We start from the raw sequence: 26,658 nt of genomic DNA, 5'->3' as shown, positions 1-26,658 counted from the left end.
ATCTCACGATTCAGCAAATGAGTATACAATATTTTAGAATCTATAAATATTAAATTAGTTACATGTACGATTTAAATCGAGACATGCATGGCTTCATTCTCTAGGGCATTCCAGAGCATGTGTCTGTGAGGGCATTCTTCCATCACCCTTCACGGGATTGTGCCTGCTCTCCATTCAATCTGTAACTCTCACATTGAAACTTTTGAAACTCTGAGCAGTAGGGGTGTAACGGTTTACTCATCTCACGATTCGGTTCACATTACAATTAGAGGAGAAGAACATCTCGGTTACTGTCGTAACCTCCATTCCAATGAGAATTGGCGAGTGGAATTTGCATGCCACTCCCCCGGACATACGGGTATAAAAGGAGTCTCTCCGCATCTCTCCACTTCCGACGGCCACGGGCACTGCCTCACATGTCTGGGTCATAATCACACTGAGGCAGCGTTCGTGGATAGTTCATGTTCTCATTGCGAGAATATGACCATGGCAACGTTGTGGTCACGGCTTTCCTTCTTCCGGGGGAAAGCCACTCTAGCTGCCCCCCATGCCGTGCCTTCTACCTCCGGGTACGAGGCCAGCCCAGCTTGTGCTGGAGGTGATTTGATGATCACACCACACTCACACCCACAGCCAGGTGGTTGTGACGGACTATGAGGACGGTCAAAAAGTCCCTCCTCCCCCGTCGCTGACCCCCCCGATGCTGGGTACATAGAGCAAGGTAAGTGCTTCGAGGGTCCCCTCAGCGCAGCCACGAGTTCGAGATGAAGCGAGGCTCCTCGACGTGGCATCCCCTGCTCCCTCCTACCGCGAGGCCCCACCCACAGGCACGTTAAACACGATTGTCCCCATAGTGCCCCTCGCCCGGAGCTTGGACGCGTGGCTAGCACTTTCCAACTCATCGCGGTGGTTGGCCAGGACCATCCAACTCAGCTACGTGATTCAGTTCACCAGGCACCCGCCCCGGTTCAGTGGCCTCCGCTTCACTTCGGTGAAGGGCGAGAACGCCACCTCCTTGCGTGCGGAGATCGCGACCCTTCTGTGCAAGGCACATTTTGGCGTGTGTCTGGCATCAAGATTGGTTCGCGGTGGTTGACCTGAAGGACGTGTACTTTCACGTCACAGACCCTTCCTACGGTTTGCTTTCGATGGCTGGGCATATCACTACAAGGTTCTCCCCTTCGGCCTGTCCCTGTCCCCTTGCGTCTTCACGAAATTCGCAGAGGCAGCTCTTGCTCCGTTAAGGGAAGTGGGCCTCCGCATACTCAACTACCTCGATGACTGGCTGATTCTAGCTCACTCTCGAGAGTTGCTGTGCGCACACAGTGACCTCATGCTCAGGCACCTCAGCCGGCTAGGGCTTTGGATCAAATGGGAAAAGAGCAAGCTCTACCCAGTTCAGAGCATCTCTTTCCTCGGCATGGAGTTAGACTCAGTCTCGATGATTGCGCACCTCATGAGCGAGCGTGCATGGTCGGTGCTGAACTGCCTGAAGTTGTTCAAGCAGAGAACAGCGGTTCCACTGAAACACTTTCAGAGGCTCCTGGGGCATATAGCATCCTCGGCGCCGGTCACGCCACTAGGGTTGATAAATATGAGACCACTTCAGACTCAGGTCTGAGATGGGCATGGCGCCGCGGCACACACTGCGTGGCCATCACGCTGATCTGCCATCACTTGTTCAGCCCTTGGACAGACCTTGCATTTCTACGGGCAGGAGTTCCCCTACAGCAAGTGTCCAGGCGTGTCGTCATTATGACAGACACCTCCAAGCAAGGCTGGGGCACCGTGTGCAATGGAACAAGGACCGCAACTGTGTTGGTACATCAACTGCCTCGAGTTGCTGGCAGTATTGCTCACCCTGCGGAGGCTTTTACTGTTGATCCGGGGCAAGCATGTGTTGGTCCGGATGGACAACACAGCGACCGGAGCTTATATACGTAAATTGCCAAGGCGGCTTACGCTCACGTCGCATGTCGCAACTCGCCCGCCATCTCCTCCGATGGAGTCAGCGGTGACTGAGGTCGCTGCGGGCCACTCACACCCCGGGCAACCTCAATGCCACAGAGGAATGCGCTGTCATGGCAGGTGACACAAAGGGGAGAGTGGAGACTCCACCCCCAGGTGGTCCAGCTGATTTGGAGTTGGTTCGGCAAAGCACAAGTAGACCTATTTGCCTCCTGAGAAACCTCCCACTGCCCGCTCTGGTATTCACCGACGGGGGCCCCCCTCGGCCCAGATGCGCTGCCACACAGCTGGCCCTGGGGGCTACGCAAGTATGCGTTCCCCCCAGTGAGCCTACTTGCACAGACCCTCGTGGTCCCCGTATTGGCCCACCCAGACTTGGTTCTCAGACCTCACGCTCCTCGCAACAGCCCCTCCCTTGTGAATTCCCCTGTGGAAGGACCTTCTTTCTCAGGGACGGGGCACCATCTGGCACCTGCACCCAGACCTCTGGAACCTCCACGTCTGGCCCTTGGATGGGACGTGGAAGACCTAAGTGGCCTACCACCAGCAGTGGTAGACACGATCACTCAGGCCAGAGCTCCCTCCATGAGGCAGCTTTATACCCTGAAGTGGCATCAGTTCATGAATTGGTGTTCTTCCTGAGCTGAGATGCGCAGAGATGCGCAGTCAAAGGGGAACAGCTGTTCCTCCAGCCTCTCCTGCAGGAAGGAAAGCACTGACCCTCAGAGATGCGCAGTCAGGTCAGTGCTTTCCTTCCTGCAGGAGAGGCTGGAGGAACGGCTGTCCCCCTCCATCTTGAAGGTGTATGTGGTCGCCATAGCGGCACACCATGATACAGTGGACGGTAAGTCCTTAGGGAAGCACAACCTGATCATCAGGTTCCTGAGAGGCGCCCGGAGGCTGAATCCTCCTAGGCCATGCCTGTTCACCTCATGGGATCTCTCCGTGGTCCTCCTGGGCCTTCGCGGAGCCCCCTTTGAGCCGCTAGAGTCAGTCGAGTTGAAAGCCCTCTCCTTGAAGATGGCCCTCCTGATTGCGCTCACCTCCATCAAGAGGGTCAAGGACCTGCAAGCGTTCTCTGTCAGCGATACCTGCCTGGAGTTCGGTCCGGGTGACTCTCACATAATACTGAGACCCCGGCCGGGCTATGTGCCCAAGGTTCCCACAACCCCCTTCAGGGATCAGGTGGTGAACCTGCAAGCGCTGCCCCAGGAGGAGGCAGACCCAGCCCTGTCGTTGCTGTGTCCGGTGCGTACTTTGCACATCTACTTGGATCGCACGCAGAGCTTTGGACGCTCTGAGCAGCTCTTTGTCTGCTTTGGCGGACAGCGGAAAGGGAACGCTGTCTCCAAACAGAGGCTTGCCCACTGGATCGTGGATGCCATCACTATGGCATACCACGCCCAGGCCGTGCCTGCCCCTTCGGGAATACGAGCACACTCCTCAAGGAGTCTGGCATCCTCTTGGGCACTGGCCCATGGCACCTCTCTAGCAGACATCTGCAGGGCAGCGGGCTGGGCAACACCCATTACCTTCACGAGATTTTACAATCTCCGGGTTGAGCTGGTTTCGTCCCGTCAGGTACGAACAGGTAAGTTCGGGAATACGGACAGCTGGCCAAGTGTATCACTTGCGTATAGCGCCTTTCCCCTCTAAAGAGGCGAAGATGTGCACTTCTTTTCCCGTGCGAGTTCACGAACCCCTGAACCCTGGATGTCCTTCCTCCTTCAGCAGAGGAATTCACAGCCGGAACCAGTACGTGTGCTAATATGCCCTTACTGAGGTAGGTGCTCCACAGGTGCCGGTTACTTCGGTAACCCCCTGTGATGTATTTTCCGCAGTATTGTCTCCTGTCGGTAGACCTGCGTCTCCCTTCGACAGAGCCCTCTCTGTCACCGTGTTTGTAGAGCTCCTCCCCTTTCCGACAGGACCGACCACCGTGCCTCTTCCATGTGCGGCTCTGAGCCCACATGATGTGCTTGCCATATGTTACCTACCCTCCGTACAGGATGTGGTCTCCGCGGGGTCTTAACCGAGATGTTCTTCTCCTCTAATTGTAATGCCCTTAACTGTTTTGTCATTCTGAATAAGTTGAGCTAGGGGTTCAATGCTGATTGCAAACAACAGGAGCAACAGTGAGCATCCTTGTCTACATATGTGTTCCAAGGCAAAGCACTCAGATCTACATCCATTAACTCTAACCGAAGCGAGCGGACTTGAGTAGAGTGTTTGTATCCATTTGATAAAATTGGGGCCAAATTTAAACCATTCAAGAGTTTGAAATATTGCAGGGAAACACAATCGAATGCCTTATGTGCATCAAGTGATAGAAGCAATAACTTCTCTCCTTTGGATTTTGTATAGTTCTTTATATTTAACACTCTGCGAAGGTTATCCCCATAGTATCTCCCTGGAATAAATCCGGTTTGGTCTGGCTGTATAATTTGGTTAATAATTTTATTTACCCTTTTGACTAGAATGGCCGTTAGTATGCGTAGATCACTATTCAACAATGAAATGGGCCTTTATGATTGACAGTCAGTAGGATCTTTGCCTTCTTTGTGAATTACTACTATGGTTGCTTCCCTCCATGAGGGGGCCACCGTGCCTGATTGCAGCGCATGATGATATGCTTTTAGAAGGAGCGGGGATACTAATTCTTTAAAACTTTTGTAAAATTCATTAATATATCCATTTTGTGGATTTTGTATAAGGATTTGTAAAATTCTCATTGGCAGTATCTTCATATCGGCTATTCTATGAATCTCAGCCTTGGGAGTGAAAAAATAATCTATTCTAGATTAGGATGCATGTCTACGAGAGTAAAAAGTAAAATCTCTACAATTTGGAAATTTGCTTCGCCATATATCCACTAGTTGTAACTCAGAAGATTGATATTTTAGCAGCTTACTCATTTGGGAGAGTGGGGTGTTAGGAATAGGTTGTCTATCCATACATTTTGACATAATACAATTGAAATCTCCCCCAATGAATAATATTCCAGAGCTATGCTGTGAAATTGTGTTAAAAACTCTTCTAATAAAGTCAGGCTTATCTTCATTTGATGCATATACATTCATGAGCGAGACATCTATACCATCTATAGAAACATTTAACAAAATAAATCTTCCCTCTGTATCTTTATGAGTCGTTGCAAGGGTAAAATTTACTTGTCTATGTATCATAACAGATACTCCTTTCTTTCTCCCCGATGGATGACTGGAAAAAATACACTTTATCTGCCCATGATCTCTTTAGTTTTTCGTATTTAGCGTCAGACAGGTTTGTTTCTTGCAAAAAAGCTATGTGACAGTTAGTTTGTTTACATATTGGTACATATTGGTAAGTTTGTAGTCACAAGGAAGAAGCTTTTCTCATCACTTTCCTTTACACTGAGAAGTCCCAGGGGAACAATGGGACCTGCATTAACATAACTAAAAAGAACATTCATAGAACTCAAGAGCATAGATATAGCCAGATATATTTAGGGACCTAGTTCCGAGCTGCACAAGAAGAACAGGCAGCTATGAGAACAGTTCTGTTTATCCCAACGGATAGTTACTTCAACTGTTTTGTGTGCCAGTAATTGCCTGTGCATACGACCAAGATATGGACAAAAGGTCATTAAATAAACCTCCACACAGGCTCTTACATAACCATCAAAACAAGGAATAGGTATATGGCAGCAACAGTGTAATGAATAACAGCAGTTCTTTCTTAATTAATTCCTTAACTGTGTTCGTAGTCACTACATACAAGGCACTTGGATTTTGCACTGTGGATGTGATAATTAAGGTTGGGGGAAGAGGGGAGTACACGACAATTCGAATCTGAATTGAAAGCAATTTAAAAAAACACATACATTTCTATGAAATTGTGCGATCCTCTCATACCGTGTGAAATGCCCGCTTAACCCATTCCCTTCACTCATACTCAGTGATCATATTATCCAGCCCATTAATCTTCCACTTTGTTTTAAATGTTTAATTACTGTAGCCTGGAGAGTAGCCACCTCATTTGACCATGTAGAAAGCTCCCCCTGAACATCCTTGATGTTCTTTTTAATTTGCTCGATTTCAGAGTGCATAGCAGTGGCATTGGTTGCAATTTCATCCCGCACTGCCTGTAGTTCACATTTTACTGTCTCAAAGTGTTCAGTTAGCACACTTTTCAGCTCTTGCTTTATTACAGAATATATATCTGACCTCAAAGAGGAGAGAATGTCCGCCTTTATTACTTCAAAATCCATGTTTATATCTTCGAACCGCCCTGTAGAAGTAGCGGATCGGCTGGAGTTGCATGAGGTACTCTGTCCCGTGCTTCAGGCCTTGCTCCGGAAGGGCCGGAGAACTAGTATTTGCGGAGATTCGCTGCCATCCATGACAGTGACACTAATCCAGTGTCTGTTTTATGTTTGTTTGCAGTGAGCGTATCGAATACTCTTATAATACTGTTGTAAAGATAATTATTACAGGTTCTGCAGGAGCTCTGTCAAGATGTGTCTCACTCCATGTCTTGCTCAACAGTGCCCCCATTACATTGCGATTTTGAGGGTACATTAATTGTCAGACATCTCTCATAGCAACCAAACTGATATGCGACGCTCCAATGCTATCATTACGATAATCAAAAGAGAGTGTAATTAACCATGCTTTGAACACCTGTCTCTGCAAAACGTTTGCTAAACACGTTTTATTATAATTTAAATGTAAGAACTTTGACTTCTTATTGGATATTATTTAATAAAAGTAAATGTTTGACACTGACTGTAAGCCTCCTTGCCCTGAGTGATGAAATGTTTGCGTGAAGTAACACACACCTGCATCTCGATGAAATGGGAGTTGAAGATTTCAGCACGAGTTTCCAAGTTAGAAATCTGACATAAAGTTTCATTCCATTGCACTTTCTCCAGTTGAAAGGTGGAAATTCCGACTCTCCGATTTGAATTGAACACTTCATGAATCATCATGACAACAACAATACAGAGCATCGCGGCTTTCACCACGGGAGCGAACACTTGGACACACACACACACACACTGACACACAGACAGACACTCACACACTGACAGACACACACACACACACACACACACACACACACAAAGACACACACAGACACACACAGACAGACAGACACACACACACACACACACAAGGCGTGTGGCAGTGGACTCAACGTGCTGAAGCAGTGCATATACAGCAGATGAGTTTTTCTAACACTTTGACAGAGCGCAGTTAAATGGAACAGAATGCAGCGTCTTCAAAACTGAACTTCAACTTAACATGCATGTTAAAAAACACGATGGTTATGGCGTCTCCTGTTAAGTCAAACGCGATCTGAAAATAGACGGTTCAGACAGTCACTAAAAAAACTGGTGCGCTTACTAAGATTACTACTGTAACCTGAAGGAATAACAGACAGACGCGCGTTGTGCACATTCTTTCATTGAGTTGGCCGGAGAATCTTCAAATAATTACAAAATATGATGCATTAAATTTGATTATGCAATTTTTTTTTACATTTTGTAACAGATTATTTTATAGCAGCCTATAATAATGAGTAGACGATACACTGGAACAAGATGCAATGCAGCAGCCAAAGACGTTTGTCAGACATGTTATTATATATACAGTTACGTACATGTCATTGGCTCTCGAGTACTCGAGTAGACAAAATTATCAAAATGCCCATCCATACTCTGCACAAGGTTAAAAAGCATTCAAATCTGCTGTCAGTTAATTATGAGCTGATGGATGAACTTGCGACTCGATTGGACTTGTTTGGCCATAATGAACATGATGGTGAGGCTTGCAAGCCGAAGAACACCATCCCAACCATGAAGCATGGAGGTAGCAGCATCATGTTGTGGGAGTGCTTTGCTGCAGGAGGGACTGGTGCACTTCACAAAATAGATGGCATCATGAGGAAGGAAAATGATGTGGATATATTGAAGCAACATTTCAAGACATCAGCCAGAAGTTAAAACTTGGTCACAAATGGGTCTTCCAAATGGACAATGACCCCAAGCATACCTCCAAAGTTGTGGCAAAATGGCTTAAGGACAACAAAGTCAAGGTATTGGAGTGGCCATCACAAAGCCCTGATCTCAATCAGATAGAAAATTTGTGGGCAGAACTGAAAAAGCGTGTGCGAGCAAGGAGGCCTACAAACCTGACTCAGTTACACCAGTTCTGTCTGGAGGAATGGGCCAAAATTCCAGCAAGCTTGTGGAAGGCTACCCAAAACAATTGACCCAAGTTAAACAATTTAAAGGCAGTGCTACTAAATACTAACAAAGTGTATGTAAACTTCTGACCCACTGGGAATGTGATGAAATAAATAAAAGCTGAAATAAATAATTCTCTCTACTATTATTCTGACATTTCACATTCTTAAAATAGTGATCCTAACTGACCTAAGACAGGGAATGTTTTCTACGATTAAATGTCAGGAATAGGGCTGCAACTAACGATTATTTTGATAACCGATTAATCTAAAGATTATTACAACGTTTATTGAAATATTCGGCGATTACTGCGATGATTAATCATTAGCTCTTAACCGATTATTCATCTTGTGCCCCGACTTAAAAGTTTGTATTAAACATGCTTACTAACAATAAAGAGGACAAAATCATCTTTTAAAAATACCTCTAAATGACATTCACTGAATTAAAGGAAAACAAAAAAACTTTTTATTAAGTTTAATTCAGTAAAGAAATTCACTGCAAAAAAAAAATCCTATTGTTATCAAGTGTTTTTGTCATTTTCAATTTAAAATTGTCTAAAACTAGAAACATTTACTTGAGAAGCAACATATAAAGATACATTCTTTTGCTTTAAAAGAATGTATCTTAAATATATGTGTAAGTGTATTTTTTCACTTGGTTATACTTCTGCAAGTGCAGTAAAGACAAAATATACTTATATTCAAGATCTATTCTCTAAAAGCAAGTCTAAATATCTTATATGCTGCTTCTCAGGTGAATGCATCTTTATTTAAAGGATTTTTAGATATTTTAAAATATTTGTATTTTTAATATTATATTCAACATTCTCAGATAACAATTTTTTCTTCCGCGGTATAGCTGCTAAAGAAAATTCATGTTGTTTTAAAGGAGTTTTAGATATTTATATTGGAAAACAAGCCAAAACAAAAACAAATCAAAAACGTATTTTGTTGCAGTAAATAATGGGGTGAAGACTACCTCTCTCACCTTTCTGTTCACTTCAATCCATCTTTAACTCACAAACAAACAAACTCTGTCTTATTAATAAAGCTGCGTATTGCCAATTTACTTCACAGTAAGAAATGCACAGTGACGTATTATGATTCAATGAGTCATCATGTTATAATCTAGCTGCATTAAGCATGCTCACTCGAGGGATGAGCGTCCCAGCGACAGAGTGTGCATCAGCCGGGTGCAGTTTCAATCTCTCGCCCTTAGATCAGGACATTCGTGCAACTCATAGAAGAGGTGCTGACCGCACAGAGAAATGCCAGTTTCGGAGTTTGTAGTTATTTACATGATCTGCTTCTGTATTATTTGAACTTTAATAAAGCTATAATGCATTAAATATAACTGCATTTAAGATGTAAGAAGAGGTGTTTCCTTTAAAGATGCTCGACATGCATGTTTTACTTCAGCGGAGTGACAGCTCCACTTATTCCACAACGAGAGTGCTTCTGTATTTACTTATTTTGTATTTTTGTATAATTCCCTGATACTTTGCGATTTACATCACCTGAAGCTGTTTGGAAAGTTTAGAGTGCATCTGGACTGTGAGCTGTGTAATTCTTTCTCTCCTCAGTCAGGCGCGAACTGCAGTGCTGCTCTCGCGCGTCATCAATAGAATTTAATGTGATCTCATGTTACGTTAAATGAGATCAAACGACTATTCGACAACGAAAACTTTTGTTGACAAATTTTTTTATTGTCGACGTTGTTGATAATGTCGACTAATAGTCGAATTCCTAGTCAGGAATTGTGAAAAACTGAGTTTAAATGTATTTGGCTAAGGTGTATGTAAACTTCTGACTTCAAATGTATGTTCATCTCTGAAAAATGTTATTGGTACATTGTACTCTTGTACAATTATTGTATTCTAAGTAACCTGTATGTACATTTATTTAATGTGTTTTCTTTCAGGTTACTTTTGGTGGAATAAACAATTGTAGATAGTTTGCCTTTCTTTTTCCTGCTTAAGGCACATTAGGGGTAAGCGATTTTTTCATGGAAAAGTATGCAAAAAATGTTCCAACTCCCTGAAAGATATTAATGAAATAAGTGTCTTAAGATATCTCACCTCTCTGTAACAGCACTAGACTCTGTAAACAGCAAATAAAAATGTGTCCGCGGTCAATGGCGCTTTTGACCTGTCAATCATTTTCCGTGTTCTCATAGTATTGTAGTTGCAGCTAATTATTGAGGCTTACTGCCATTTTTAAGCCATGTTGTTCATAACAGTTGTCTGTTGAGGGCACTATTTTGCTGCTGTTATTTTAAACAACCATTTCTGCAGGATGTCGGTCTCAATAAAGTTCATTTGTTATCTTTGGAGTGCAGGTTTTGGGAAAAGGGGCATGGCTAATTCAATAGCTCAGTGGAAGTAGAATGGCTGAAATCACTTACAGCACCTTTAAAGAAAATTATTAATGCATTTTTTTAAAATGCAGAATTGAATTTCATTCATGCATTCATGAATTTCATTGCGAATCTAATCAAACTGAATCATTTTTAATTTGCAAAAATCGTTTTTGAATAGAATCTTTGAATTCAATCATTTTAATTTCCCTGTCATTCTACAACCTTTTTCCCGCCACTGGCTTTTTATATGTAGGCTACAGATCTAGGAACACTCAAAATATATACATATGAATCTTTTTAAAATGAAAATGAAAAGAGGCAGGGTTGTGTTTTATATCATATTTCGTTTTATTGTAAATATACATTACAGTGAAGATAACCGGAGTAGGCACGTATTGCTAAGACGAGCTGAGATGGTGACATCATCAAGTACGCTGCTGTTCCAATTGCAGAATGACCATACTGCGTCCTCCCGTCCACGGGAGTTGTACTCCCGAGTTGAACTTGCCAAGTCCGAACTTGGCGTACTTGGTATTGAGAAACGCCCGAGCTGTTGTGACCGTTGGCGACAGAGATCGCCATGGGGAGCGACAAGACAGATGGAGTAAATGTCAACTTTATGCAAATGAGGAGCGACATTCGCGAGCAACTACCAATGAGAGTGAAGACAGAGGAGCTATAACCACCCATCTCCAGACAGGGTGAGTGTGAGATACTGGAGTCGACATGAGTGCAGGCAAGACGGAGGAGAAGTTAAAAGTTTCTGTGAGCGATTTCATTGTTCTATATCATTTGTCTGTAACCACATACATAGTTATGGCCTAATAAAATGGTGCATGGAAAACTGTTTCAGCATTCTGAGTGAGATTGATTCATATATTGATATAACGTTCATTTTGTTTAAAGATATGATGCATTAAGCACTGCTGCAGGTTATATAAAATGCTCTCCCCTGCAGAATGTGCATTTTTAGAGGCAAAAGAACTGATTCCTTGTGAAATTAGTATGATATCTTATTTTTATCAGCAGTATCATCTGTAAACAGCATTTAAAACGCTACTATGGCCAGTTGTGCAGTCCACCAATAACGTTATAGATCAGCAGCAGCAGGAACGCCCACCAGCGACACAGATCGCAAAGTCTAGCCACATGCCGCCCATGGTGTGAACAGGGCTTAAGATGTGTGAGTTCGAGTTCCCACACTGGCTGAGTGTAACTTATAACCATAACATTTCATTTTCAAATGTTAATTGCACAATCTGTCAATGCATATATATATATATATATATATATATATATATATATATATATATATATATATATATATATATATATATTAATACAAAACAGTGTTGTTTTAAAATAAAGAAATATATTTTTTGATATTTAAATTAATTAAAAAATGGTAATTATACAAAAGGCCACCTTATACAGTTGTGCTCAAAAGTTTGCATACCCTGGCAGAAATTGTGAAAATTTGGCATTGATTTTGAAAATATGACTGATCATGCAAATCCATCTTTTATTTAAGGATAGTGATCATATGAAGCCATTTATCATCACATAGTTGTTTGGATCCTTTTTAAATCATAATGATAACAGAAATTTCAAATGGCCTTGATCAAAAGTTTACATACCCTTGAATGTTTGACCTTGTTACAGACAGACAAGGTGACACACACAGGTTTAAATGGCAATTAAAGGTTAATTTCCCACACCTGTGGCTTTTTAAATTGCAATTAGTGCCCATGTATAAATAGTCAATGAGTTTGTTAGCTCTCACATGGATGCACTGAGCAGGCTAGATACTGAGCCATGGGGAGCAGAAAAGAACTGTCAAAAGACCTGCGTAACAAGGTAATGGAACTTTATAAAGATGGAAAAAGATATAAAAAATATATCCAAAGCCTTGAAAATGCCAGTCAGTACTGTTCAATCACTTATTAAGAAGTGGAAAATTCGATCTCTTGATACCAAACCAAGGTCAGGTAGACCAAGAAAGATTTCAGCCACAACTGCCAGAAGAATTGTTCAGGATACAAAGAAAAACCCCACAGGTAACCTCAGGAGAAATACAGGCTGCTCTGGAAAAAGACGGTGTGGTTGTTTCAAGGAGCACAATATGATGATACTTGAACAAAAATGAGCCCGGTTAAAAAATGCCCGACAACACCTTGACACGCCTCACAGCTTCTGGCACATTGTAATTTGGAGCGACGAGACCAAACTAGAGCTTTATGGTCACAACCATAAGCGCTATGTTTGGAGAGGGGTCAACAAGGCCTATAGTGAAAAGAATACCATCCCCACTGTGAAGCATGGTGGTGGCTCACTGGTGTTTTGGGGGTGTGTGAGCTCTAAAGGCATGGGGAATCTTGTGAAAATTGATGGCAAGATGAATGCAGCATGTTATCAGAAAATACTGGCAGACAATTTGCATTCTTCTGCATGAAAGCTGCGCATGGGACGCTCTTGGACTTTCCAGCATGACAGTGACCCTAAGCACAAGGCCAAGTTGACCCTCCAGTGGTTACAGCAGAAAAAGGTGAAGGTTCTGGAGTGGCCATCACAGTCTCCTGTCCTTAATATCATCGAGCCACTCTGGGGAGATCTCAAACGTGCGGTTCATGCAAGACAACCAAAGACTTTGCATGACCTGGAGGCATTTTGCCAAGACAAATGGGCAGCTATACCACCTGCAAGAATTTGGGGCCTCATAGACAACTATTACAAAAGACTGCACGCTGTCATTGATGCTAAAGGGGGCAATACACAGTATTAAGAACTAAGGGTATGCAGATTTTGAAAAGGGGTCATTTTATTTTTTTCTTTGTTTCCATGTTTTGTTTTATGATTGTGCCATTCTGTCACAACCTACAGTTGAATATGAATCCCATAAGAAATAAAAGAAATGTGTTTTGCCTGCTCACTCATGTTTTCTTTAAAAATGGTACATATATTACCAATTCTCCAAGGGTATGCAAACTTTTGAGCACAACTGTATATGAAGGTCTACGTATTCTCCAAATATCTGGATCTGTTTATTTCAGGATATTGTAGACAATTATGAAAAATATATGACAAAAACAGGGTAGTAAATAATTTCCAGTGCATTGTGTCATTGTATCTGCTTTTGACTCAATTCTTCTCATTGCATTTACACAGCTGTGACCAGCAGATGTCCTCAGCGTGCGGTAGGGTTGCGGCGGTATACCGGTTTCACGGTATACCATGGTATTAAAATTGACGGTTATCATACCATGTACATTTGCTTATCTACAGTATTGAGAGAAAAAAATGCAACCGGCCGGAGAATCTGCGGTTGCACATCTCCTTTACTCCTCGACTGCCTGTCACACTCGTCAACATACGCCACACACACAAATGCAACAGAGAAAATGTCAGAGAGAAGCGAGGCTGAAATCACCAATCTCCGTTCCCTGCCGAAAAAGAACTTAAAATCAGCAGCGTGGGATTACTTTTGATGTCCCAAAAACGAACAGGGGGTTGTCCTCGAGGACGGATATCCAGTTTGCAAAAAATGTGGACCCAAAATGACTGCCAAAGGAGGAAACACATCAAACATGTTCGCCCATCTTCGAGAACACCATCCCTCCGTGCAGATCAAGGTATGTGTCCCGTTTATAACTTTAATCCCTAACGAAAAAAACGTGCAAATGCTTAAACGTCGTGAGTGTGTGAGCTAAAGGTACAGACAGGAGCAGTCTGGCTGCGCTACTTTTTTAAAACTTTTTTCTCTCTTATTTATGTTGTTCAAAAGGAAGTACAGTTTGATTTATTTATTTCTAAAGAGAGATTACTTTTTAAAGGTCCTGCTCCTTTTTCCCTCCTAATTTCTTTTGTTCAAACGGGAGATGTACAGCTTTCTTATTTTATTTATTTTCAAAAGGGAGACTTTTTTTTTTACACATACTTCCATTAAAAAAAAAACTTCTGTTTCATTCCTTTCATTTAAATTGTAACTGATAAAAATAATAATAATTGTGTAATACCGTATACTGTGATATTTTCTGAAATGGTTATTGTACTGTGATAAGCTCCTACCGTTGCAACCCTAGCGTGCAGTGTTTACAGCGCTTCGAAAGAGTGAATCATTTCCCGAAGCAATAGGTTCAGTTGAATCTAAGTTTCGGAAAGCTTCGTTTCTGCCATCACTAGCACAAAGAATGCAAATAGCCAAAAAACAAAGTACGAACAATGTGGAAGGGAGAGTGGAGATTTATAGTAAAAAAGGACTTATTTTGATCTGTTTCTCACCCACACCTATCATATCGCTTCTGAAGACATTCATTAATCCACTGGAGTCTTTTGGATTACTTTTATGCTTTACTTTGTGTTTTCTGGAGCTTCAATGTTTTGGTTACCATTCACTTGCATTGTATGGACCTACAGAGCTTTAATATTCTTCTAAAAATCTTCATTTGTGTTCAACAGAAGAATGAAAGTCATACACATCTGGGATGACACGAGGGTGAGTAAATGATGAGAGGATTTTCATTTTTGAGTGAAATATCCCTTTAAGACATAATGTGATACATTTTTAGATTAATAACCTGAAATAATTATAGCAATTTAGCTAAATCTCAAGACAAAATCGTACAATTCAAGACTGTAGCATTCTACATATATACTGGAGATACAGTAGGTGGTAGACATAACCTCGCCCTATATCTCAGAACACTTTAGTAAAGGCAAAAATGTATTCTACAAATGTAGTTGTATTTGACCACAGATCATCACATCTTAGTTATCTGGCACTGTACAACCTATCTGAGAAGTAAAAATTGGCTTCTGAAACACAGCCTGAATGCACTAGACAAATGCATATATCTGCATGCTTGATATTATCATTAGATGCATTTAGTCAGTAAATAATATATCTGACCGGAAAAACTTGTTCACCCTCATGGCTGACTTCAACCGTCTGCAACAGCAGGGTTTTCTCAAAAGGAAGTAATAACCTTACAGCCTCATTAAACTGCTGCATGATGTAGAGTGAAATGTTCAAGCAATTCATTTCGGACACTAACTACATGCATGCGAGCTGTAGGTCTTTTGGCAGTAAGGTCTGTTGTGGTTTAACATTTAGAAATGTAACACAGCATGACAACTGAATATCATGTTCATGTTATAATCACATTTTAAAAAACACCAGTGGTGTAACAGCAAGATAAATTCATGATAAATCAAATGTCTAACCGGTACTACCTATATAAGATGCTTGATTTGGGCAAGAGCTACACCCGTTTTACTTGAGCAGAGTCCGGCTGATGAAACTCATGTGCGATATTTCTACAGGGAAATATTTCATCTCATTAGGATGCGTGCAGTGTAAAAGGGGTGGAGCCCGCTGGACCAGCAGTCACTGTTGATTGGTCAAAGCAGGTGAACGTGACTGTTCATTTTGGTAAGTCCGATTCGCTTTTATTCGGACGGTTGAACTTGTTCAAAGCTATTTATGACTATACGACATAGATTAGATTATATGGCTTGCATACCTGTTTTTTATTGTTCCTACACCATTGTTAACAACATAACAGTATTGTATTAATATTTATGGTAGTTCAAAGATCATAATATTATTAGTTCCAGACATCGTTTACAACATTGTTTCAATCTCACTGTTGCATTCGTAGCCTATAAAATCATTCCTGTTAAGTCCTTTTTTGTTAGAAATTCTACTCCCTGCCTAGTAGGGGGCAATATGCATGAAGAATGTGAATGACCAAAAACACAAAACGAATGTGAAAGTTAAAGTGGAGATTGACTGAGCAGGGAGGAGAATTTATAGTAAAATGGACTTAAATATTGATCTGTTTCTCACCCACACCTATCATATTGCTTCTGAAGACATTGATTTAACCACTGGAGTTGTATGGATTACCTTTATGCTGACTTGTGTGATTTTTGAAGCTTCCAAATTTGGGCACCCACTCACATTATTGTATGGACCAAAACAGCTGAGAAATTCTTCTTAAAATCTTCATGTGAGTTCAGCAGTTGAAAGCAAGTCACGCACATCTGGCATAAAGGTGAGTAAATGATGAGAGAATTTTCATTTTTGAGTGAACTATTCCTTTAAAATTGTCCTAGAACTTTCCTTTAAAACTGTACTTATGGAAAGTAATACAACATTTTTCTTTTCAAATTCCAATACATGCATAAGAAGATTACAGATGAGAAAGGGAGAATCTCAGTTCTCTTCAAATATGATCACTGGTCAGGACTAAATAGAGACTGAAAGGAGCGGAAAAAACAAACAAACAAACAAACAAAACTTTGTTTGCCATGCTGTCCAATTGACTAATAATAACCATAGACCAATACTGACAGTGAGAATTAGTAACTTTATGCTCAAGGCTACATTTGGAAACATATTACAAATAGACAATCATTAGTTACAAATATTATCATGTAACACGCTTAGCATAACATTATTTGTCAATGGACATTTAAGTAAAAAAGGAAATGGTCCATGACAAACAAATTTTGTTGTGGTGACATTGTTCTGCTGAGAAAAGTGGCACTAAATGCTACATAATGAACCAGAGTAATTTACACTGGCTACATTAAGAATATCTATTGTTAACGTGTCAGACACTGATATTAAACCTTAATAAGATAAATAGCTCGTTTTAGCAACAGTGAAAGTAGTGCAAAGTTCTCAAGCATTGGAAGAAAAGACCAAGGGCAAAAAATTACAAAGCTGTAAAATTATGTACAAGAGTAAAAATCATAGAAACATTTCAACCAATGTTCTGACATTTTACAAGCATTCCATCTCATTTATAAGAAACAGTGTCAAACTTCCTGGTGAGGCACTTTGAAAACAAACAATTTAAAACCAAAGCTTCTGTTGGTTATAAAACTAGCTGCCATTAAACGGCCTACTAAAATAACACAGCTTTAATCAAAATTCGTTCAAATAATTTGAAGCTAAAGTGGTGTTTTTGCGATCCCAGGTAAGTGTATCTGAGATGTGCATCTTGTTATCATCGTCCAGGCAGCACTGCTGATGTTGAAGATCCCTGGCCTTGGTACAAAATAGTCTTTCTTCTACTGCTCGGACTGAGATGTAAAGTAATCTTCTGTTCTAAATACACTGGGAAGCTCTTGATGTCGTTGTGTTTGCCTTCTTGGGCTAGCAGGTTTCTGAAAAAGAAGAGGAAGCAAATACAATTTGTTCCCAGTTCTGCAATTTACATTTTTAAGTTATTTCAAAAAGTAACCAAATAGCATGACAGTATGAAAAGTGCTCACATTTAAAAATCCTGGCATGCTCATTGTGCGAAAGATCTTTTTGAAGGTGCCTGGTAGAGTTCCAACTTCACCTTCAACTTGAGTGACTTGTTCTTCCATGGCACTAACACTGACTCCAACCATTTTAACAAAGGCCTGGAAAAAAGACCTTACACTTAGAATAACAAAAGAAAAGTGATTCAATCAACTCTAAATCGGCCAATGTTTAGTAAGTACCTCCAATTTGTCAATTTTTCTGTAGATCTCTCTCATCTCTTCTGATTTCCTTTGTATCTGTGGTAAGTTCTCATTGACCACCTGAGAGGTGTCATTTCTAATCTGTGTGGAAAAAAAAGTTATCAATATGGCTGGGTATTGATACAGATTTCCCAAATCAATTAGATTCTGATTCGATTCAATATCGATTCATATGGGTTTATTTCTGTTATAATGTCCCTTTTGCTTACATATAAAATAAATTCTCTCCCAGCTAATGCGGTTAATTATACAGGGGACCTTTTAACTAGGTATATTAGAAAAACATTAATTTTACTAATGATATTTTACTACTTTTTCATCAAATAAACAAATAAATGTATTCAATCAATAAGATATTATATTTCATATATTATTTTTGTTGCATATTTATTGTTAAATCGCATAATTTGTACTATTTACAATTATTTACATTGATTTGTTGAACACGTGCTAAAACCGTTAGGTCACTAACAAAAACCGGCATTTCTGTAAACAGCACCTTTAAATGAGCGCATGTTAACTAGAGAGGTCTCGAATGGTTTTACCTCATCTGTGTGATTCATGATTAGAATTAAATGTTTTTTTGTTGAACATTGTTGTCAACATTTATGTTGAATAAACTTAATGAACAATGAAGTTTAAATGCACAAGACACCATCAAAGTCTTCAAAAAGTTATCAATGTTGCCACTGATGCGAAACAGGCATTGCACTGTTCACCGACTGACTGATTTGTGAGAACAAGACCTAACAATTTTACAAAAGGAGGAACAATAAATATACAAACATAAAAGAAGAAATCCCAATAGAGCGCAACAGTGCCCACCGCTGTCTTGGTTCCGTGAGTATTTTTCCCATTAGTTTCTTCCACAGATTTTCATAAAATCCTTCATAAATGATTTGTAAGCCATGAACCAAACCAACCAGCTCCGAAGTAAATCACATCACAAACTTTGTTTTGAGGCAAAAAAGTATTTGAAAATCAGACAAAAAGACAATGGTACAAGACTGTGTACTTACAGTCTTTAATGAGGGCATGGACTACAAAACGAAACTTTGCGAATGATGTCATTGGAAAAACAAATTAAAAAAAAACATGGGAATATATAACACTATTGATTTTAGGTTGTTGATTATAAGCATAGAAACAATATATTTTACATGTATTGCTAAATATTCCAATATGTAGGCTTCAAACAGATAAGTAGTTTAAACGTGAAGAGACACAGACTCAATTACGTCATGGGAGTGGGTGGTCGCTCTGAGGCAATTTTCGCGAGCTTGGTTGGCTTGGTTCTCTGATTGGTGAAGCTTTCTCTGCTGGACCATGGGTAATGTAGTTATTTGCCATGAATTCCACTATCAAACATTATGTTTTTTTTTTTTTCTCCCCAATTTGGAATGCCCAAATCCCAATGCGCTCTAAGTCCTTGTGGTGGCGTAGTTGCCTCCGCATCTGAGACAGTCAATCCACGCATCTTATCACATGGCTTTTTGAGTGCGTTACCACGGAGACGTAGCACGCGTGGAGGTTTCATGCGATTCTCTACGGCATCCATGCACAACTCACCACACGCCCCACCGAGAGTGAGAACCACATTATAGAGACCACGAGGAGGTTACCCCATGTGACTCTACCCTCCCTAGCAACCGGGCCAATTTGGTTGCTTAGGAGACCTGGCTGCAGTCACTCAGCACACCCTGGATTCGAACTCGCAACTCCAGGGTTGGTAGTATCAAACATGATTTTTTAAACAATGAAGTTGAAATAATGCAGATGGTTGGCTTCAACAGAAGCATATACCATCGATGAACAACCCGGAGCTCATGGTAGGTCTGTCTTTAAAGGTTTATACAGTTCTGTGAAAAAGTATTTGTATCCTGATTTCTTCTGCTTTTGTGTATATCTCATACTAAATTGTTTCAAAAATTCAAACAATATCTAACATAAAACAAAGGCAATCTGAGTAAACACAAAATACAGTTTTTAAATGATAATGTTTTTTATTAAAGCAAAAACATTATCCAATAGCAACTGGGCCTGTGTGAAAAAGTATTTGACCCTTAGTTACAAAATCCCCAAATCTATGAAACTGCATTCATAATAGGATTCAGCTGGACTAAACACACACAGGCCTGATTACTGCCAGCCCTGATCAATCAAATCAATGCCTAAATAGAACTTTTTTAGCAGCATGAAGTTGGCTAAAAGGTCACACCCTGTAGCACACTATGCCAAGGTCGAAAGAAATTCCAGAAATAATGAAGAAAAAGGTGATTGAAATAAAACAGTCTGGGAAGGGTTAAAAAGCTATTTCAAAGGCTCTGGGACTCCAAAAGAACCACAGTGAGAGCCATTATCTCCAAATGGCGAAAACTTGGTACAGTAGTGAACCTTCCCAGAAGTGGCTGACCTTCCAATATTCCTCCAAGAGCACAGCGATGACTTATCCAGGAAGTCACACAAAAGCCAAGGACAACATCCAAGAAGCTGCAAGCCTCTCTCGCATCAATAAAGGTCACCGTTCATCATCAATTCTCAGGGCCAGCAAAGCCTTCTCTGCTGGCCTAACATGTCTAAAAAATACATATTTTTTCATCCTTTCATTCTCATTCACCTTTTTACCTATTTTCAATCACTTTCCACTCCTAATTCATCTAAAAACTGAACAGCAAACAATGAATAGTTTATCCAATCAGAATTTATTCCTTGATTCTTACAAGCGAAGCGTTATGACTGGTTCACAAATCACATGCCCAAAGCCGTGCTTCGGAAGCAGCGTGTGAGTCTGAGCTCCACCCCGATAAGCCTTCAGAATTTCTACAGAATCCCTCAACAGTTCAAGTGAATAGGCATCTAAAGTCAGATTGTCAGATTCATCAGCCAATCAGATTGATTTATTTGTTCTTGGTGGGTGTGGTTTTTAGGATATATCCCAGTCGAGGCCTTCTAGCTCGCCTTTAAGTGATGTAATTTGAAAGCGAAGAGCGCGAGATCTAGCTGATGAATCGGCTGTCACTGCTGCTATCACCATTGAGAAAGAGATCCTTATGGATTTAAAAACCTGAGATGTAAACAGGAAAGGAGGGCTGATTTTCACTTCAAGTAAATTGATGTGCTTTTTGCATTGTTATTGCAACATCAGGAGTTTTCTAAGTGTAAATTAGGCTGCTTGAGCATTCAGTGTCAGTTTAAGTTTTGAAAAGTAACCGTGTACCCTTACGAAACAAAGATTATTGCAAGCAACATTTAGATCGCAAATACTATTAGATAGCTTTTTTCTGGTATTAGACCTTCTTGGTTTTGGCTTTCGTGTGTGGACGTGTTTTAAAAATGTCAATTGATATTATTATTTGGCTGTGATGTAATGTATGATGTCCATAGGCATAAGGTGTCTTATTAATTGTGAAACAGTGTTTTCTTAATGGCATGAATCACACTGAAGGCCAAGACTTAAAATGCATGGGCCACCACTGCTGTTCATGACTCAACTATCAGAAAGACACTGGCCAAAAATGCCATCTATAGAAAAGAGGCAAGGTGAAAACCACTGCTAACCCAGAAGAACATTAAGGCTCATCTGAATTTTGCTAAAACATACCTTGATGAACCTCAAACCTTTTGGGAGAATGTTCTGTGGACTGATGAGTCGGAAGTGGAACTGTCTGTAAGACAGGGGTCCCGTTACATCTGGCATAAATCAAACACAGAATTCCACAAAAAGAACATCATGCCTAGGGTCAAGCATGGTGGTGGTAGTGTGATGGTGTGGGGATGCTTTTCTGCTTCAGGGCCAGTGCGGTGTAATAATTGAGAGAAACTTGACTTCTGCTCTCTACCAGAAAATCCTAAAGGAGAACGTCCGGTCATCAGTCCGTGAGTTAAAACTCAAGCGCAACTGGATTACGCAGCAAGACAATGCGATCGAGATGCTGTGGGAGGACTTTAAACAGTCAGTTCATGCTCAAAAACCCTTCAATGTGGCTGAACTAAAGCAGTTCTGCAAAGAAGAGTGGGCCAAAATTCCTCCACAGCGTTGTGAAAGACTGATCTCCAGTTATTGGAAGTGTTTGGTTGCAGTTGTTGAGGCTAAAGGTGGCAAAACCAGTTAGGGGCAGTTCGTTTTTCACATGGGTGATATTCATGTTGGATAACTTTTTTGCATTTGAAGATATAAAACAATTTGGTATGAAAAACACATAAAAATGGAAGAAATCAGGATTCACAGCACTTTAAGTTATCATGAAAAATCAGTCAATTTTTACTTCTTTAACCAGACTGTTGCGCTCTATTAGAAATCCTTATATATATATATATATATACATACAAACACACACACACACACACACACTCACTGACCACTTTACTAGGTACACCTGTACATTTACTTATTCATGCGATTATCTAATCAGCCAATCATGGCAGGAAGTCTGGAGCTTCAGTTAATGTTCACTTCAACCATCAGAATGGGGAAACAATTTTATCTCAGTGATTTTGACCATGGCCTGATTTCTGTAACTGCTGATCTCCTGGGATTTTCATGCACAACAGTCTCTAGAGTGTAAAGAGAATGGTGTGAAAACAAAAAACATCAAGTGAGCGGCAGTTCTGCAGACAGAAATGCCTTGCTGATGAGAGAGGTCAACAGAGAATGGCCAGACTGGTTCGAGCTGACAGAAAGGCTACGGTAACTCAGATAATCCCTCTGTACAATTGTAGTGAGCAGAATAGCATCTCAGAATGCAAAACACGTCGAACATTGAGGCGAATGGGCTACAACAGCAGAAGACCATGTCGGATTCCACTTCTGTCAGCCAAGAACAGAAAACTGAGGCTGCAGTGGGCCTACCATCTGCATGTCACAGCAGAAATTGAGATTTATCAGACCAGGTGATGTTTTTCCAATCGTATACTGTCCAGTTTTGGTGAGCCTGTGCCCACTGCAGCCTCAGTTTCCGGTTCCAAGCCGACAGTAGTGGTACCCGGAGGGGTCTTCTGCTGCTGTAGCCCATCTGCCTCAATGTTCAACATGTTGTATGTTCAGAAATGCTTTTCTGCATAGCACTGTTGTAACAAGTGGTTATTTGGGTTACTGTGGCCTTCCAGTCAGCTTGGACCAGTCTGGCCATTCTCCTCTGACCTCTGTCATTAATAAGCCGTTTTCGCCTGGATGTTTTTTTGTTTTTCACACCATTCTCAATATACTCTAGAGACTCTTGAGGCCAGGGGAGTGAGGTTTACACATATCACACAGCTATCATGTACCAGCTGGCTCCTGTTACAATTGGACAGAGAGATTAAGACTGTAGCTTGACAACGTAAAAATCAGCAGAAGTTTGATTATAACTGGCTATGTAAACCTACTCAGTGAGGCACTTAGTAGTAATGTCCAATTCTCAACAAGTAACCGGTCGAGCCGGATCACAAAATTGAACTGAATCGAACTTCAGTTCCGGGTTGATGAAGCAAGACGCACAGCTAAAGTACTTGTTCTGGCTACGCAACTCGTCGAACTGTCCGACTCAAAAAAGAGCCAGTCGAAGTTTGCCGAGGATCACCGAGGACTTGCTATGTTGAGACATTAACGGCAGTAGCCAAATAAAACATTTATAAACCTACAGATTTGTTCTGTGTTATTTCTGAATTATTTAATAAATATTTGTAGATGAAGATCATTTTCACTTGGTTATATTGATACCAATTATTGATAATATAATAGTTTCTAGTTATGTTTGTATTTGTTATTAGACTTAATGAATTTTGTAGCTAACTGTGATGATATATTCAAAAAATTAGAATTTCATTAACTTATGTACAGCAACAACATACTAAAAAGAAACATAATACAGATGACTAGAAGCCTGAACGAATGAACAAATCAAACCTACACGCTGAATTGGACTTCAGTGTTTTCGGTCGTGTCCGACTCAAAAAGAACCGAAGGTGCCAGTACAAATAACTGTCTAAGTTTGCCAAGGATGAACGAGGAGTCTGATGAAACTATGAGCATGTGTGAACCGAGGAATTGAACGAGCCTGGGGCGAAATGTATGTTTCTTTAATGACAAACAAAACATACTGGAAATATGCTTATGACTAGTTTTATTAAACTTTTTATTAAAACATGCAAAAAACTTTTCATCCGAGACATGTAAATTAATTTTACTATTGTTTATTGTGCATGCAGATTATATTTTAAATTGTTATAAGCTGAATCATGGTTTCTGTAGAGTTGATTAAGACTAGTTTATTTTCTTTATATGCTTTAGACATGTAGAAAATATCCTCATTTGTACATTAGTGTGTGTTAAGTGCAAAACATATGGCTTTATTTAAATGTTTGAGTGTGAAAACCATGAAACAGGGATGTTATAATCACGTACAAGTGACGTCATTACGTGATGATGTAAAAGAACTGCTAAATCTGTTTTTTGAACCGGTTCATAGAAATGAACTGTCCAAAAGAACTGGTTCGCGGAAATGAATCGAACATCCCTTCACTAGCACTTACAATGGAAGTGAATGGGGTCAATCCGTAAACGTTAAAATTCTCACTGTTTCAAAGTACAACCACAAAAAAAAAAAAAAAAAAAGCATGTTAACATGATCTAGAGTGATAAAATTGCTTATTAATCTTTTCTGTGTAAAGTTACATGCAATTTTACAACTTCCTTGCCATGACGGCATAACGTCATTATCCCTGTAGGCTAATCCTGGTCATTTAGTAGTCCGCTGTATAAAAATTACGATTTAAAAACTTCACAGCTCAATTAATACACGAGTTTTAACAGAAGAATTAATGTAAGTACTTTTATAAAATTATAAGCTTCACATTTCTGCCTAAACCCTCCAAAAATTGGCCCCATTCACTTTCATTGTAAGTGCCTCACTGTAATGTTGATTTTTGCTTTTATTAAAGAAAAGGAGGGACATGTCGATACATTTTTGTAATCAACATTATGCCACAAATGCTGTTGATTGTGCTGAACTTGTATTGAATATTCCTTTGAAGCGGTTTTCAAAACACTTTTCTATGCATGCAAAGATAACTTTATTGATCTTACCATATCAAGCATACCCACAAACTCATCTAGTCTTGTAAGCATTTCCTCCAGACTTTTCTCCAAGCACAGGACCTGTAATGTAAACACGTGACATGTTCTGTGAGTATGATAGGTTATATGCCTCACTTACCGACCATAAAGCATTCATAAATCAAATGGGTTCTGGGAATTTAACATATTTCAGTCAGAAGTGCAGAGAACATGTGAGTCTTTTATGTAGCTCATGTCACGCTTAATAACTTAGGCTCCTTAACTACACTACACTGACTCCAGGACGAGCATTCAGAGGCGTGAATTAAAGAATGAATGAATCTGTATATGAATCCTCACCTCTTCTTCAGCATGGGCTCTGATATAAGAGGAGTAAGCGATCGCAGTGTGTCTCAGCAGCTCGTCGTCTTGTGTCTGCTCATGCTCGCTCTGTTCCTGGGTTTCTCCCGCAGCAGAGCTCGGGTCCTGGGCCACTGCAGCGCCGAAGCTCGGGCTCTGAGACACGGTCCCGCTACTCAGGGCCTCGCTAACCATAGACAAGCTGCTGGCGCTCTGCGACACGATGCCGCTGTCTCTGCTTACCTCGGCGCTGGACTCCTCCAGTGGTGACAGCACCGCCGCTACCCTGTCAAAGCGATGCTCCATGATCCACCCTCCACTGCACTGCACTTGTTTATGTGGAAGTGCACGCAGAGCGGCATGTGCGCATGCGCGGGTATAAAACCAGATTAAAAAAAGGGCTCGAACCCGAACACGTGTTGATCATGTGACATTAAGGGTCCAACTCAAGCTGATCTTAAAGGGATAATTCACCCAAAAATGAAAATTCACTTATTAATTACTCAACCTTATGCCATCCCAGATGTGTATGTCTTTCTTTCATCTGCTGAACTCAATGATTTTTTAGAAGAATATTTCATATTTCAGCTCTGTAGGTCCATACAATACAAGTGAATGGGTGCCAACATTTTGAGGCTCCAAAAATCACATACATGATTAAATCAATGTCTTCAGAAGTGATAGGATAGGTGTGGGTGAGAAACAGATCAATATTAAAATCCTTCTTTTTTTTTCCTTTCTTTTTTTTTTTTTTTTTACTATAAATGTTCCTCAATGCTCAGTCAATCTCCACTTTAACTTTAACTTTTTCCCTCTAGTGTTTTTGATGATTCACATTCTTCATGCATATTGCCCCCTGCTGGGCAGGGAGAACAATTTCTAACAAAAAATGACTTAAATATTGATCTGTTTCTCACCCACACCTATCATATCACTTCTGAAGATATGGATTAAAACACTGGAGTCTTATGGATGACTTTTATGATGACTTTATGCATTTTTTGGAGTGTCAACATTTTAGCATCTATTTACTTGCATTGTATGGACCTACAGAGCTGAAATATTCTTCTAAAAATCATAATTTGTGTTCTGCAGATGAAAGAAATTCATATACATCTGGGATGGCTTGAGGGTGAGTAGATGATGAGAGAATTTTCATTTTTGCGTGAACTATCCAATTAGAAAATTG

The 26,658-nt window shown here is 40.5% G+C and overlaps 1 protein-coding gene across 1 annotated transcript; it reads right to left on the bottom strand.

Annotated features, from left to right (window-relative positions):
• Window positions 1–16,906: 16,906 nt before the first annotated feature.
• LOC127420949 (biogenesis of lysosome-related organelles complex 1 subunit 4-like) lies at window positions 16,907–25,836 on the bottom strand. The gene is made up of 5 exons (XM_051663602.1): window positions 25,470–25,836; window positions 25,140–25,211; window positions 18,056–18,157; window positions 17,840–17,974; window positions 16,907–17,731 (listed from the first exon to the last, which is right to left on the bottom strand). Exons 1-5 carry the CDS (start codon window positions 25,773–25,775, stop codon window positions 17,636–17,638), a joined length of 711 nt encoding a protein of 236 aa, XP_051519562.1. The 5' UTR covers window positions 25,776–25,836; the 3' UTR covers window positions 16,907–17,635.
• Window positions 25,837–26,658: the final 822 nt, after the last annotated feature.

The sequence above is a fragment of the Myxocyprinus asiaticus genome, chromosome 30 (genome assembly GCF_019703515.2).
Source record: "Myxocyprinus asiaticus isolate MX2 ecotype Aquarium Trade chromosome 30, UBuf_Myxa_2, whole genome shotgun sequence".
NCBI lineage: Eukaryota > Metazoa > Chordata > Actinopteri > Cypriniformes > Catostomidae > Myxocyprinus > Myxocyprinus asiaticus.
This window is presented reverse-complemented; position numbering and strand designations above follow the sequence as displayed.

Excerpts from the sequence above, each read along its gene's own strand:
- LOC127420949 (XM_051663602.1), bottom strand. The coding sequence starts at position 25,775 with ATGGAGCATCGCTTTGACAGGGTAGCGGCGGTGCTGTCACCACTGGAG. Across the intron at positions 25,212-25,469 it reads GAGCCCATGCTGAAGAAGAG|GTCCTGTGCTTGGAGAAAAG; the intron begins GTGAGGATTCAT and ends TTTACATTACAG. Across the intron at positions 17,732-17,839 it reads GCATGCCAGGATTTTTAAAT|AAACCTGCTAGCCCAAGAAG; the intron begins GTGAGCACTTTT and ends CTTCTTTTTCAG.